We start from the raw sequence: 16,558 nt of genomic DNA on the forward strand, positions 1-16,558 counted from the left end.
GTCGCTAGAGGAAAAACACAGTTCGTTCCGTCTTGCCACAAGATATACGCAATTAAATCTTATACTAAATCTAGATGTTTTGACTGCTATTCAGTTATTCCAAAGCTGTAAACCCCGAATGCCAAGTCAAGTTTTACTTGTTACTAGTCGAAATTAACAACAGTTTTCAAAATGCAAAAAAAAGGCATCCTTCACTGTAAGTGCAACCCGCGTGGTATTCATTCTTCGCAAAATGATCTTTAAATTCTTAGACGATCGGTGGCAGCAAACACACCGGTTCTTTTCAATTGTTCAAAATGACGCAAACAATAGAAAAGGACCGATGTGTTTGCCGCCACCAAGTGTCTATTATTAATTGTATATCCTTGTCTTAGGACCTAATTCACTCACAGAACGAGAGGCAATGAAAAAAAATTCTATCAAAAAAAAAATAAAAATAAAAAATCGGTCGCTGGGAAATTTGAAGTGTCGAATTTCGCATGACTGTAAAGCCCTTCTGGGGGTGGCACCACCCCAGCCAAAAAAAAAAAAAACAGAAAAACTTGATCTATAAATATCATCACCAACTCAGTCAAAGCGCACGGAGGACACCCGATAATATCATCGACACTTGAATTGGGAGATCGCCAGCTGCCAAAGGGCAGCCCGTGGATGTATGAAATTGTTCCGGTGGGTTGTGATAGTAATCGATATGATTTCACAGGTCGCAGATACTGGCCAGCCACTGCTTGCCTTGAGGGAGTGTAACCTTTCCATTTCAACTCGTAGAAATCTTCCCTATTTGTTTTTTCCTTTATTTGGGGATATTTTTGTTCTTTCAGAGGAGGAAGGGGAAGGTGAGGAGTTGGCAGTGCCAGTTTTTGAGGTATAGACACAAAAGTGGGCAATTTTAGTGAGCCGCAACACTGTCCACAGTATAATGGTGTCAAAATAACACGTTTAAGATATCTATATTGAACGGGTCATTAATTTAAACCGGTTTTTTTTTTCAGTGGAGGCACACCCATTCGCTGAGCGGAACAAAAGTCGCAATTCACTAACTGCATGGGCATAAATAGGTTAACGACCCGAATATCACGTGACATCCAGCTTGTGGCTTGTTGCCAACAGCTGTTGTTAGCTTTCCACGTTTCTTAATTGCTAAGCAGCGTTTTTCTTAATGGCTGCCTGCATAAGGGATGAGATTTTGTTCGATCTAAATTGACTCTACTTCGATCAAATTTGAGTATGTGTGGGGAAAAAAGAAGAAGAATTGCCTGTTTTCAGTGATTTCGATGCTTTGTATTATTTGTAGGGGGAAACAGAAGAGTGCAATCAAGTTGTTCTCTCTCGAAAAACAAGAGAAGTGATTGAGTGATTGTCAACTGTCCTTAAGGACGCCACCTGTATTGGATTAGAACATTAAAGAGTTTTCTTCTTTTCTTTATTTACCTGTCACACAAGCATGTGGTTTCTGCTACCATGGGACTACTGTGCAAGCTAGCTCAAATTAAGCCAGGAATAGTCCCATGAGCAAAAAAAGTGATTTCTTTAGGTCTGCTGAATTAAGTTATGTAATTTCCGTCTCTCTTTTAAACATCGGGATAAATTGTCTTCGCGCCCTGGGGAAAATAAGGTAAAGATTTGAACAATCCAGAGCTATCAAATTTCGGAGATGAAGTAAGAAACAGCGCTTGAGAAGTGCTCTTTGCTTTTTCTGGTCGTGGGCTCTGTTGGTGATGTTGACTTTTTGGTATCACTTGAGAATTACGGTGACTAATGAAGTAGTTCGGGTCGAGGGTAGTTTTGAACTCTCCATGAGTATTTTATTACCTGGACGGGACATTTTGCATCTTTTCCAAGACAAGATGTCTTTGTTAGAATGTCTTTGTTAGAATGTCTTTGTTAGAGTGCTAAATGTCTTTGTTAGAATTTCCTCGAAAAAAAGGCTATAAAAAACACACTTGGCGCTAATATAAAATCGTATATCAACAACAACAAAAAAAGAATCATTCTGACCTGCTATCACACAAAAACAAGGGCCAAGTCAAATTTCATGTCGCTGATTTTCGCGACACTTCATAACTGCAAATAGCAGATGATACGTTTTGAGTATTTTGTGCTGTCGCCATAGTTGTGCTGCGTTTCCAATGTGGCCTCCAGACTCCTCGAAGGGGTCACTATTTTCTATTCAAAGAAAGATCACGTCACATATGTGACCTGTCATACCAAAATGAGCTAAAAGTTGGAATTTTTAAGAATTGAGGTATATATATATATATATATCTGGATTATGCCAAACATTAGCTTTCCAATGGTATACAACATTAAGGGGTACTGAGTTTAGTAAGAGAAATCCACCAACTTACTTGAAGTTGTAAAACCGATTCTTAAGAAAATGGCATTTAAAAATCCTGCAGTTGCGTTACAGTGAATGGACAGTCAACTTGTAACAGACGAGATGAAAAAGGTTTTTAAGATGTTTGACAGAACAAAAAATTGGAGAAAGGTAGCGCAGGACTTTACAGATTAAGATTCTCCTGAAAACAAAAATCGACCACCCCTTCAAATTTTGGCTTTGCCCCATTGTACTGCACAATGGCAATCTCCGACTTTCAGCTCATTTCGCGGTGACAGGTCATATATTACCTTCTTCTTTATCGTTTTAATTATTCGGCACTGTGCAAAAGAGCTACCTGAAATAGCGTGGTCAAAATTATCGTCCTTTGATCTGCCACTTAACACTTCAATTGTGCCTCAAGTACCATTCAATTCAGTTCAATTCACTGGCAACATTTATTCCTTACTTTCGAGCAAAGCCCGTTAATACGTACACGCGGGACAAAAACTGCTTATCCTAAAATCCATCATTTATTCCAATTTTATATGGATGATATTTGTTGTTGAACTCCAATTTAAATTTAAATTTAAATTCTAATGGGCAATGTGTAAATTGGATTATTTTTATAAAAAAAACCTGGTGCATTATGCAAAACACGTGTACAGAAAACGTGGGGGTGAAATGCTGAATAATGTATTTTGCGCGGCGTGAAATGAACGTCCTGATTTTGCATGGAATAGAATATTATCGGGGACAATGTCATTTGTTTCTCCTATTTTACATTCGATTTTCATTCGGAAATATGGAAAGGCTGTTTTTAAAAGCAGAAATTGCTAGGAATTCTAGTATGCTCTTATCATCATCAGGGTGGTTCGGTATTATGAAACAATAATTGGACACAATTCAATTATCTCCATTAGAGCATTATGTCGAATCAATAATACACTATTGCTTGGATAAAAAAAACCCGCAATTTCAACGGGCATAACTCTATACGGATGGAATTACCCTCAATGGATGAAATCGCTAATTTGATAAAGCCTAGCCTTGAATCCCTCTTTAAAGATTGTTTTCTCCGAAGGGAAATCTTATGGCTCGCCTAAAAAAAAAGCTCTTGAATGACATAAAGAACTACGATACTCATCAAGAACGAAGAAAAAAAAAGTCCTCTTAGCATTCTCAACAGGACTGTGAAGACGCTTCGTGTGTCAGCCCCTTAGCCAGTGGACATCAAAAACCGAGGAATTTAGAGGAGATTAGACGAGAAGCGCTGGAGGGATGCAAGACGAGACGAAGATGGAGAAATAAGAAGACGGTTTGGGGGGAAGGAAGGATCTCGGAAAGAAAACCCGGATAAAAGGGACAAGTCAAGATTAGATGTCTTAGGGGAGAAAGGTCTTCTTTACAGCAAGGTTAAAAGAGTTGCTTTATCATACCATGGGTTAGTGTAAAGTCGCTCCGTGGCATCTGTCACAGTCAAAACGACTAGGGGCAAGGGGGCTGCAAAATGAGATTCCCCATCGATATTATCTCACCATCAACCATACTTTATCGTTCACGCGGATAACAACAAAATATTATAATACAACCCCAAAAAATCATCAGATAGGGAATTTGACTTATTGGTAATTGGCGTGATTGTATTGAAAGATAGGCTAAAGTAGCAACCATTATCAGCTCAGTGACTTCAACCAGTGACGTCACGTTTCGGAAATGCATTATTTATTCATTACATGTAAATGAGATGATCTTGACATCGTGCTTGTCATGAAATGGCTTCGAAAATGAACCCTACACTCTTAAAAGTCGCCTTCTACTTGGCCTAACCCTTTTCCGGATCACAAATGTCACTCTTTCAGTCAAAAATTAAACTTTTCCTGGTGAAAAAACCGACTCTTTTCAGGGTCATTTCGACCGAGAAACATTGGCAAAAAGTGTCATTTTGACCCGGTGAAGTGTCAATTTTGACCCTGTAAAGCATTTGGCCAAATAGAGTCCGTATTCCGGGTCAATCTGACTGAGGACTTTTTAAAGTGTGAAATGCTCTTCTCCGGCGTAAAAACGTTCATGGTTTACAGATATTTTTTGCCAACAAAATACATACAACTGCTGATGATTTGGGAATGAAATTTAGTTTCCAAAATTTGTTGTACTTTTGGGCTTTAAATAGACCCGGATATGTCTTTGGTTTGCAAGTCAAGCTAGCTGCATGGACTTCGTTTCAACATGGCGATTCCATGCACGGCTTTTGCTTCAGTGATTCACTTGCTGGCCCGGCAGTACAGTTCAGTTGGATTCGTTTGGATATTAAGAGTCAAAACGCTGACGCAATCGGAGGCTGCTGTGTCATGGCTGATACTGTTTTTTTAGGTGACAATCGCAAATAATTGCGGCCCGTCCATTGCTAGCCGTTCGTTTTGGGGCCGAAGGCAATTTACAGAGTCACAGTTGGGGAACTAACAATGAAGCCTTTTGACGTGGCTGGCTGCTTTGTCATTTCCGCTTGCCATCAGCTCCGCTTGGCATGTCAGAAGTCATTAATGTTGCGCGGCGTGGCCAGTAAACTGTAAAATTAAAGCCGACTTGCTTGGCTTCTCGTAGATTGCGTATTACGTATAAATTGAAACTGTCAATCCGTATGGCGCCGGATCAGAGTGACAAGTGGCAATATATTGTTTTAGTTTTTTGTTCAATGACTGGCGATATTGTATCGCCGCAATAGCCTACTTAAGCCTATATAAGTTTCAAAATTGATTATGTTGATTGTTGGATCTTGACGTTCAATTTTGTTCTTTCCCATGGAATTTAAAAAGAAATGAAAATTGAAAAGAGATCCGTTAGCTTTGGTAAACCACAATTGAAATACCTTCAGCTGTTTTGCTCATTAGCTATGCAAATTACTTTGGCTGTGACACAGTGATTGATCTTTACATTACCTCATTTTCATTTACACGACTGACTATATTTCTGAGAAATTCCATGATTTTATATTTCGATAAGCCAAGGATTAAGTATTTCCCTACTGCACTACAAAGAAGACAGGAATAATTTGGAAAGGACAATCTTTTTTTTGGGGGGGGGATGATAAATAATTAATGAAAAAGAGTGGGAGGATAAGTAATTAATTAACAACTGTTACTTATTTGGATGATCCATACGATTAGATATGAGTGAAAAAACATCAAATCAATCCACAAACTGCACTAGGTGGGATTTCAACAGGGTTATAAAATTTTGGAAGACGGCAGACGACGGAAATTGCCACTTTCATGTACTGCCCATAACATATGCACGTATTTTAAATGCGGTCTTTTTGTGTCCTATATATTATCCTACTTTGAGATATGGCAGACACAAGAGAAAGGCTCTGTTTGATTTGGGTAAACTCATTTGTATTTACCCATACTAAATAGCGACCTCCTATCTCAAATAGGATGTGACAGGGATTGGTCTCAAAATGAAACTGCGTTCAATAACAGCTCACATCTTCCCAACAGCAAGTGACGTAAAGAGGGCTCCTTGAGCATGTGACGATCATGTGATATTTTAAAACGAAGACCCCCCTCCGTGCGAAGCCCCCAATCAGTGTCCTTTAAAACAGTGGCACTAATGACGAACCATTCACCTTGATGAAGTGATTCATCAGCATTGCTCGCAACAATGCTACGCCTAAGGGCCCGTGTAATCAAAAGCTGTGGGCTCGTTTCGTATCTGCGTGTGTCACTTTCACGCCTGCTTCGTTTTATTAACGGATGTTTTTTTTTCAGTGGGCTGCAATGTCGTCCTTCCTCGTTTGTCCCTCGAACATTATGTTGCACATAAAACGAAAACTACTGCGTTATTATCTTTTGTACAACGCCGGAATACAGGGTGGATAAAAAAAACCCGAGATATTATTGCTAATTGGAACAGAAGTAGGGCACATGTGAATCAAAGGGAGACATCCTCTGTTAGGGTTGAATCTCCTCTTTAAAATGACATTCTGATCATGTCCTTACATTCACGGTTGACTGAGCAGTGACCAATTTTATGAAAGGGTCTATTTACAGGCTTGCGCCACTTTTCAGTTGTGGTTTTTGTGTTGTCATTTGTCACAGAGTGAAATGCTATGGTTGCCAATCAAGGCAGGTAGGGGAAAAAGAGATTTCACCATGAAAAGTGGCGCAAGACTCTAAATAGACCCTTTCATAAATTGGTCACTGCTCAGTCAACCGTGAATGTAAGGACATGATCAGGGTGTCATTTTAAAGAGGAGATTCAACCCTATCAGAGGATATCTCCCTTTGATTCACATGTGCCCTATTCTGTTCCAATTAGCAATAATATCTCGGTTTTGTTGTTTTTTTGATCCACCCTGTATATCCCCGTCATCTGATTGGTTGGGCGTTGATCACGTGTCATTGAATTATTTGTCCCACACCACGGCCCGGCCGCACCGCTAAAATAGAAGTTCCATTTCACGGTAAATACAGGGTGGCCTAAAAAAATTCAACCCTGACACATTTGCCTTCTTTTTAAAACATGATCGGTGAATTTTTATGTTTTGATTGAAGCTGAGAGCTTTGTCTTTCAAATACTGAAAACAAATTCATGAAAACAGCACATTGGGTTGCTGATAAAATGCCAATTATGTAAAAGAAGTGATGTTGTATCCTTTCCAAAGGTGCTTCAAACAGTGACACATGTCGCTGTAATCCCACTGTGCAATTGTCTTTTATTTGAGCAATTTCTTAAATATTTTGACAAATTTATGACTAAAAAACTAAAAAGGATAAGATACCTGTTCAGCTGGAAGATAAAAGGTATTTCCATGAAATTTATATATTTTTTTATTTGTCAGGGCTCGCCAACAGAAGTTCTCAAGTCAAACCCGTTCCTGACCGTCGTCATTCTGGTGACGGGGGTGGTAGGGGGTCTAGCCCTGGTCATTGCGGTGATATTCTTCTGTAAATACTGCGTCAACAAGAGACGGCTACCTGGCAGGTGAGTGGTGTACAACTCTATGACGAATCGATATTTGACAATACACAAAACTACGGTGTTAAATTAACTTGATGATGTTAAATTAACTGTATAGTTTTAAACTATCATCGTGGTATAAAATTAACATCCTGGTATTAAACTGACACTGTGGTGTAAAATTAACACTATGGTTTTAAACTGACACTATAGTGTTAAATTAACACTATGGTTTAAACTGACAATGTGGTGTAAAATTAACACCCTGGTATTAAACTGACACTGTGGTGTAAAATTAACACTATGGTTTTAAACTGACACTATGGTGTAAAATTAATGGTGTTTAATTAACATATTGGACGGGATTGGTCAATATACAAACCATTTGATGTAAACAACGAGTTTTGCCGAGGAAAGATAGCTAAACAATAATGATGGTACATTCTGATGTAATTTTGTTATGTGATAATGGACATTTAAATTTTTAACACCACACGCTTTGGGTTTTTTTCACACTAGCACAGCGCAACATCATGCATACCATATAGCACCTCAGATGAAAACGGCATGGTGGCTGTATTGTTTTGAAGGGGCAGGTTACAGATGAAGCGAATTTGTAACTACAGCTTTCAATAAAGTGATTTGGGTGCAACGCAGGGCACTCCAAAACCAATAATTGAAGGTTATTTATTGTGCGTGCTCTGCTGTAAACAAAATGCAGATAACAGCCATGGAAGTTTGAACTACCTTTTGTGTCGTACGCCTCATGTTAGTTATTCTAGGCTGCCAGCAGGTCTACTGATAGTGAAAACTATGTAGCATTTTATTCTAATTTAAGGTGATGATTGGTCCTTCACCCAACTTTCTTTCCCCACCCCTCTACAATTACATATCCTTTATATATCCAGAAGTAACATTTGTCACACAAGCAATGGCTCGCCTTTAATAGTCTGCGCTATGCGAGTCCCTCCTGTCCAGATATAGCTTTTGGAGCCTCAGCGTTCTCCGCCGTGGCTACCCCGCCGCCTAAATTTCATAATTCCATTTTATGTCCTTTCTACCTGTTTATACCTAAGGACGAGCTTTGCCCGTAAATTACCAGCCTCGCTTTATGTTGAGCTCTGTCTGGAGAAAAGGAAAAAAAATATCAAGAGAAGGAAATCGTCCAGACAGAATGTGACCCCGGAGACAAATTACTGTTCAGACTGGACAGCTCTTATGAAGGACTTTTCCGTTACTTTTAACCACATGCAGGTGGTGCAGTGTGGCTTTTTTTTTTTGGCTGTTTCTGCTTTAGGGTGAGAGAAAGAAATTGGCAATCCAGGTGTGGCTAAAGATAGCAAACAAGCAGTGCAAGCACGGTTAGATCGGGGAGGGGAGTGAGTCCTTCACGGGAGCTCTCCTCTCTAAAACGTTTCACAAACAGAATATGGAGTTTCGAACATTCTCTTCACTCAAAAGAACTCTCTTGTTTTTTTACTGGACGATTGTCGTTATAACCTCTGGCCCGATGCTGTTCAAAATAAAGTTGCTCGCACTTTTAGCTGATTCTTCCGAAAAGGTATTAAACATTTTCACTCGAATTAACGGTACATTTTAGAAAGTTTCACACTAAAATACCGGGTCAATTAACGTCCAGTGACGCATTTATTTCACAGGTGTAGGCCTAAGAGTGTAAAAGACCTATTTCCTCAAGCGCAAATGCCAACGAAACAAAGTCATCTGCTGTTGTCTATCAAATCAAGAATAATGCAAAGGAACAACAGCAGGGGGAAAGACACAGGATACGACCGGAGGGAAGTCTAAACAACTCGGGCCAAATATACCAAAAAAAGAACTCTTTCGTTTTCCCTGAAAACCTCACCTCACGTCCTTCACACCCATCTATCCCCCTTGACTCACCATTAAAGGGAAAATACACCTGCAAGCCCACCTGCTGGGATGTAAATACTCCGAGGTGAAATCATCCTGCCGTTTGCTCCCGGGTCATCTATGCCCTAACCCCGCTTGGGAAAAGAAATTCTACCCTTTTTTTTCAGCAACCAAGTAAAGTCACCTACCATACCACGCATGCGTGAAACATTGCACGTGACTGAATATCACGGATTTTCAGATAACTTCATATTAAGGTTAAGATTTCGAGTTAAGTCGAAGCAATTTCGTAGCCCTGTGGATTAGATTGGTGTTTTTGGATCACAGGTTCGCCATTTTCAATGAAATAAATTTCAGAGAGTTCGAGAACCCCTCCGTTCACAACTGACGCATGACTATACTGGGTTGCAGAAGGTAATATTGTCTCAGGGCAGCTGCATGGAGACTGCAGAGAAGAAAAAAAGTGTCGCGTGACACACACACACACACTTACGAGTTTTTGGTTGTCTCGCGCACGTGCGCGTTTTGCCACCTCCTCGTGAACTTCGTCATGGGTGTTGCAACGACCTATTTCTCAAGTTCACGCAGACAGACGGCGTGAAATGGAGTTAACCCGATCCGTCAGTGAAGTCAGCAGACTTTAAGTCAAGACTTATCAAAATATGTTCACCAGAGAACGTACTGGACTCAATTTCTTTCTGCGAAACTGAAACTACTGCTGAGCAGATTTCTGTGCTAAGCAAAGACCATTGGGAACCAGTTAGAGAGCAGTTTACATTACACGACATTTTGGTTGGTAACATGCTTCGGTCAAGCAAAATGTTTTTCGGTGCTTAGCAAAGTTTGATGCAGACTGTATGACTCACGACTTAGACTCGGACTCGAGTCTGACTCGAGTTCCATTTTCCGTGGCTCGGACTCGGACGCGGAGTCGACCCTGTGGACTCGGACTTTGACTCGAACGCGACCTGGTGACTCGGGACTCGATCAAAATTACCACAAACCACTTATTTGTTTTCAACAATGTAATCACATTTTGAAGACGATCCTTTCCTTTTCAAGCCATACTATCTGTGCGGTGCAGAAGAAACGCATTTGAGTACTGTACATACCCAGCGCGTGTGGCTGGCTTGTTTCCGAGTTATTGATTTGGGAAATCAAGTTGAGGTTTTAGCAGTATCTCAAAATTGATTTCGTATATATAGGCCTAGTACTTAAAGGTCACTTGTGATTCAGACTCGGACTCGCCCTTTATTGACTCGTGACTCGGACTCTGACTCGACCTTTAGTGACTCGTGACTCGGACTCGGACTTGAACTCGATGTTCGGTGACTCGAATACAAGGCTGCTTAGCAGCTCGAAATTGCCGGATAACAACCCTGGATGATATTTTCAAGCTGATATTTCATTCCGATGTTCGGATGATCAAACCAAAAACCATTGACCGAAACGAGACTCGAACCTACGACCGACGCCGTCCCGCGCAAACTCTATATGCCGTGCCCAATTCCCAGTCAAGTGCATTTCATGTTTCATGTACTGTGAGCACGAGCGAAACATTATCCAATAACAGTGCTTCATTTCCGGAAACAAAAACCTCTGTTATAGTGTCTCTGAAGCCACTTCTTTAAATTAAAACAAAAACTCGTTGCACTTGCGTCACTTTACCAAGGCACCGACTGAGGCAGATATTGCTGCACTGGTAAACTATAACTCAATTCTGATAATGCTCGAAAGTTGTAATTGTTTGGCCCTTGATGGCCCGTGCGTTGAGGGGGAAAAAGATAGCGCACTTTATTAGGTTAACGTATCGAGCGACTTGTTTTATCCAGTTACGGCGGAGTGCGGACCGAATGATGATGTTCCTTCGATCGCTTCTGCGGACTTTATCTCGAGGGTAATGTGGCTCTTAATGGATGCAGCGCTATATACGCGCCGCGTGCAGACACACCAGTAACGGGGGGAGGGGTTTCAAACATCGGCTTTCTCTTCTGCTTTGGATCAGAATTGGTCCATGTTTTTTTTTCAGGAATATCTTATACTATCAGGCGATGGTTTACTGTACATGTATTTGGTTTCGATTAAAGCCTATTAAACATGATATGTTGTCACATTTTCTGTTTTAATTGTCAGAGATCCCGCCTTCTTTACTCCCATTCCGCTGGATTTGGATTTAGAGAGCCGTTCCCGCTCGGGCACGAATCGACGGCTGGAATCGAGACCAGAAGACGTGCGGTTACCGCCCTACGAGGATATCGACGGATCGCCTGAAAGGTCAGTATATCAAAAGAAAAAAAATATTTAAAAAGGAACTTTTCTCAAACGTTGGTTTCGACTGTGACGACGGCACTAGGCTTAAGCTTCATGGTTGTAGGCGGGTAACGTCATAGACTCCGTCTCACTACGGATCTATATTCTGTAAGACTTTGATTCGAAGCTAAAATGTGGATTATTTCCATTTGTTAAAACGGCCAAGGCCTGCTGGTGTTTTCAGCCCGAGTGCGAAGCCGAAGCAAGAGGCAAAGGATTGCGATTGATGAAATGACCAAGGTTGAAATGTCTTAAGAGACTATTCTGGTGTCAAATTTAATAAGATTGTGTGCACAAATCCTCGAGAGCACACTCTTCGGGATAATAATTAAAAGTCACATATAGCCTCCAGACAGTACACGTCGGTCTACTTATAATTTGTCTCACATTTTTCAGTTAACATAAGGCCACAAAAATAGTTCTGCTTCTGATTACATGCATGGCATTTGAAAATAGGGGAGGTAGGTTTTTGTACAATCGTATCGAGGTGACTGCGTGTAGTCAAGGCAAAAAGGCAGAAATCGATGGTTTCGGGGATTTTTCCCTTATTTTCCCCCAAAAAGAGTTAGGATAGGGCTGTCAAAGTAGGGTAGGTAGGGTAACTGGAAGCAGAACTATTATTTTATTGGCATAATTACGTCGGTTTTACACGTCTTACACGTCGGTTTTACAAGTCAATACCCACTCATAAATTAAGCATCGCATGCAGACAACCACCTGCTGGTTCTGCCTCTGTTTCTTGAGCCTATACATAGCAGACTCAAAGGGTAAACGCAATTTATGATTTAGGCTAGCGACTTTATAGATCGATTGCATTAAGCGGCCATCTTGGCGGTGTGTTTAATATTTTTATTCATTAACAATGAATGCCCGGAATGTCCACTCACACACATACTGGAATTAGTATCCTTGTGGAGACATTCCTTTGTTCTCGTGTACTAAAGTTTTCGAGTTTGAAAGTGTAGTTTAGAAATGCTCTTATTTTAACCAGAATTAATTTCCTTGGCTCAAATTTGGACTTAATATCCCTTTTCTAAAACTCTTCAATTTGCGACAAATCAACATAGCTTAGAAATTCCTAGTTTTTGAGTATAACGCCATATAATATTTCGTGAAAACCTTGTGGAGACGTATTCATCTATAGAAAATGCCCTGTGGAGACGTATACAATCTTTTGTTCCCTATTGTACACACGTCTCCAAAGGGTACGGTGTATCCGATCATTCCTTTCCATGCTGGAAAAACACAACACTCATCAAAGATAGCTGTAGTGTAAACAATTCTATTCATGTAATCTATTCATAAAGTGGCTGAAAAGGGGCAAAAGGTGTAGTATTCACAAACGATGATACTTTTTTCCCCCGTAAATCAAACCGAATTGGTTGTCTGGATACTCAGATCTTGATAACACGTGAAGAGAAATTCGCGAGGTGTACACAATTATTTGAGATCTTCCACCGTTTGCATATATTTATGTTTATTTACCAAGACCGAAATTTGAACTTTGCATAGTGCAGTGCGTTAATTGCTGTTCCGTACAATTATTGTGCAACGATACGCGATGCATTCGTTGAAATGCACTGAGCTGTAAACTGCAATGATTTGCGCCCTGTAGTACATCAATGCAATATGCCTCGATGGCAAGACGCGGGAAAAAATATGACATTTATTGACGTCCTCCCGCTTTAGTTCACAACACACACGTTTGTCTCTATCGAAGGGAGCCTTGAATCTAAAAGAGGGCGGGGCGGACCCCCCATATTTTCATATCGTCGTGTAAATTTCTAGTTTCGTGCCGAGCTTTTTATGAATTTTTAGACAAAGATCCTGCGGACATTTTGACACCACTTTCATAACAAACAAAACAATGGACGAATCGTTCACAAAAGAGCGGGATGCCATAAAATCTTTCTGGATTTTTTTAAATAAATGCCAAAAATATTATCAAATGTCCTACTTGATTGTATTCGTAAATAATATGTGAAATTCATTTTGCCTATACTGCTGTCATTTTCAAGAAAAGAGGAGTGTGATATCTACAGAGCTGAACTTTTGACAGGTTTTGCTTTGTGCGATGAGCAAAGTGGGCCAAGCGTTGGTGGGCCCACTTTGGAATAGACAAGTCTATCTCACAAAATTAGGTTTGGCTTTGTGCAATGAGCAAAGTGGGTCAAGCGTTGGTGGGCCCACTTTGGAATAGGAAAGTCTATCTCACAAAATTAGGTTTGGCTTTGTGCGATGAGCAAATTTGGCCAAGCGTTGGTGGGCCCACTTTGGAATAGAAAAGTCTATCTCACATAATTAGGTTTGGCTTTGTGCAGTGAGCAAATTTGGCCAAGCGTTGGTGGGCCCACTTTGGTATAGAAAAGTCAATCTCACACATAGATCTATCTATTGTATTAATGGTTAAGCATTGTATTAAACATTGTGCATTGATATAACAACGCCAACAACACGATAAAGGTTTGGGCTATGGTTTTGAGGCAGCTTTGGTAAGACCTGCTGATTGTCACACGTTCTTAGAGCCATCGCCTCCCAATAGATATTCTAATCATCCATTGGCATTCGTGTCCCACACGTACAGGGATCAAAGGCTTGTCAGTCAACGGCCTGACAAAACCGCCCACATATACAGAACGCTTTTCAGTTTCATTTCAGCCTATATAGGCAAGTAGGGCACGCACCAGGCCAAAACAATCACTACTATACTCCGTGCCTGCACAACTGATTAACATCTCAACTAGGTTTTGGTGATTAAAACAGATTGGCATCGCTTTCCTGTGTCCTTTAAAGACTTAACTGTCAACTCGACAGCCGTCAGAAGTCCACCGATCGTTTGGAACGATCGAGAGTATTCTGCTCAGCGTTCCTCGAACTTCAAGAGAAGTCTCTGTGAAAGAGCGCTGACAGACAGAGAAGGAGATCTGACCGATAGAGCATTGATGGCGTGTGGGCGTTGTGAAGCCTTATCTCTCGGCCCCTTTGAGCCTACTAGTCACCCCTCCGAGAGCATCATGTGTCCGCTCAAGCTTCCCCCATCATCAGTCAGTAATTCTACCGATGGAAGGGACGGAATAATTGACAACATTTGTCTGCGAGGGCCGGAGTTTTTTGTTTCTTCGCAGCAATAATGAATGACATCGATTGTATTCTCTTTGATGGCTCCTGTCCGCAAGAGCTGTCGGCGTTTCACTTGTCCACCCCCATGCCGCCTTGGCCAACCCACACACACCCTCCTTGAAATCATCCTGTGCATGACTACCCTTACATCAACCAAATCATCTTAGTAAAAATCGGATCGAGAAAAGTAGAAAAGACTAAATGTTTTGAAGACTTTTTTCCAAACAAAATCGTGCCGTTCATTTTACATAGAGGCAAAGAAGTGTTTCAACGCCCTGCCATTTGAATAGTTTATGTGCATGATGTTTCATCTTAGATTAACGACTGAAATATTCAATGTGTACATTGCAATGCATATGTATGCTGGGTACCAGTTCACATCATGCTATCAGCAGTTAGGTACGAAAATGTTAAAACGTTTTCGCTGCCATGATGGAGGAAACTTTTTTGACAATTGCTCTTCAGCGGTTGTGGGTTAAATGTTTCTGAAAATGGGGGGGGGGGGGGGTAAGTGTTTAGAATAATGCTTCCAAAGTATTCTCCCGGAAACATTATTAGAGAAACAAGTGCACTGATCTAGAAACAAAGGATGAGAAAGCATTGATAATTATATCCAACAAAACAAATCAAATTTAAATAAATAAAATAAACATAATTATTACAACAAAATTAATGTATTTATTATTTAAACAATATTACATTTATTTGAAAATATACTGAGGTAGACCTACTATTTAAAATGAACATCTAACTCGATCATAAACTATATCCAGTTGTTCGGATTGACCAATATTTCTTCTCCTCAGCACGTGTCATTTTTCCCTTAGTCCGCGCAGAACTTAATCTATGGAATTCGGCAAAACTTAGTCCATGGAATATCCCCTTGAACAGCAAGGGTGTATGATATGCGAGCAGATCCGGCGATTAATTTACCAATCGCGTTAGAATCGCGTCAACGCAGCTTGTGAAATATTGTCCAATTACATGATATACAAATGGACGCGAAACGTGCAAAATCTGAGACAAACAAACTTAGTGTACAAAAATTCCATAGGGTTGTCTAAGCGGTGTTGCTCACTCGTAAACGGCGATAGGTCAATAATTATGCAACTAGACTGCGTCTTGACCTCGAGATACTGGCCATTCAGCGGGCGTCTTCTATATCGAGTCTTCAGCAACCCGATTTGAAAGCCGATGTCGGGTTTTATTTGATCACTTTGCCCGTTGTTGTATTACAAAACATGGCATCCAAGTTGACCAATCAACAGCTCAGTCCAGATTTCGAAATGAAATGACCTCATGTCGACTCCAATTGGCTGGCGCGCAAGGTGGCATGGTTATATATATCAGACGTTGGACCAGAGACGGAGAGGGTTCCGTTGGAGAACGGGTTATACTCAGGCTACGCAAAACATGGGAGTTGCGATGAAATCTCACACGACCAAGTCAAGATGGCACTTGCAGCTAGTACACAAACGCCATGTACATGTACACGCTTGGTAATTGAAAGTCGTTTATAATCGCAATATGCGCGGAGGGGGAAAAACGAAGGAAATAGCATTACCTTGGTGTATAGTTCGGTTTACAGGAGACGTTAATGGGTCCCGAGCGTGATGGTGCACGTTTCGGTAAGCGTGCAACACCCGGACTATTACTACATCATATACAAGGAAAGTACCGCCAGGGGGGCCATTACGGTTGTGACCAAACCTCCCCCTGGAGGACTGAATCGTCTTCCTTATAAGGGGGCAGAAGCATTTCCCCGCAAACTGCCCAATGAATTAATAAATACAATCAAGCGAATGAGATTGGCGGAAACTCCAAAGTCCTAGGGGACGCAGGACGACATTGTTAATAGCTAAAGAGACATCGGCACTTAATATCCCTTGGAAGTAATCACTTGGGGAAACAATCGACTTCAGGCCGGATGAAACCCCAGACAAATTGATGTCATCTTCTTGCCGCAGAACTTTTAAA

General features: G+C 40.8%; 1 protein-coding gene across 1 annotated transcript in view; it reads left to right on the plus strand.

Moving 5' to 3' along the window:
* Positions 1–16,558, plus strand: part of LOC119738523 — a 44,808-nt gene that overhangs the window by 12,654 nt on the left and 15,596 nt on the right. The window contains exons 3-4 of the mRNA XM_038213426.1: positions 7,161–7,303; positions 11,285–11,425. Of these exons, the coding sequence (XP_038069354.1) occupies positions 7,161–7,303; positions 11,285–11,425 (284 nt within the window). The remainder of the gene's footprint in view (positions 1–7,160; positions 7,304–11,284; positions 11,426–16,558) is intronic.

The sequence above is a fragment of the Patiria miniata genome, unplaced genomic scaffold, assembly GCF_015706575.1.
Source record: "Patiria miniata isolate m_02_andy unplaced genomic scaffold, ASM1570657v1 HiC_scaffold_3, whole genome shotgun sequence".
NCBI classification, from domain to species: domain Eukaryota; kingdom Metazoa; phylum Echinodermata; class Asteroidea; order Valvatida; family Asterinidae; genus Patiria; species Patiria miniata.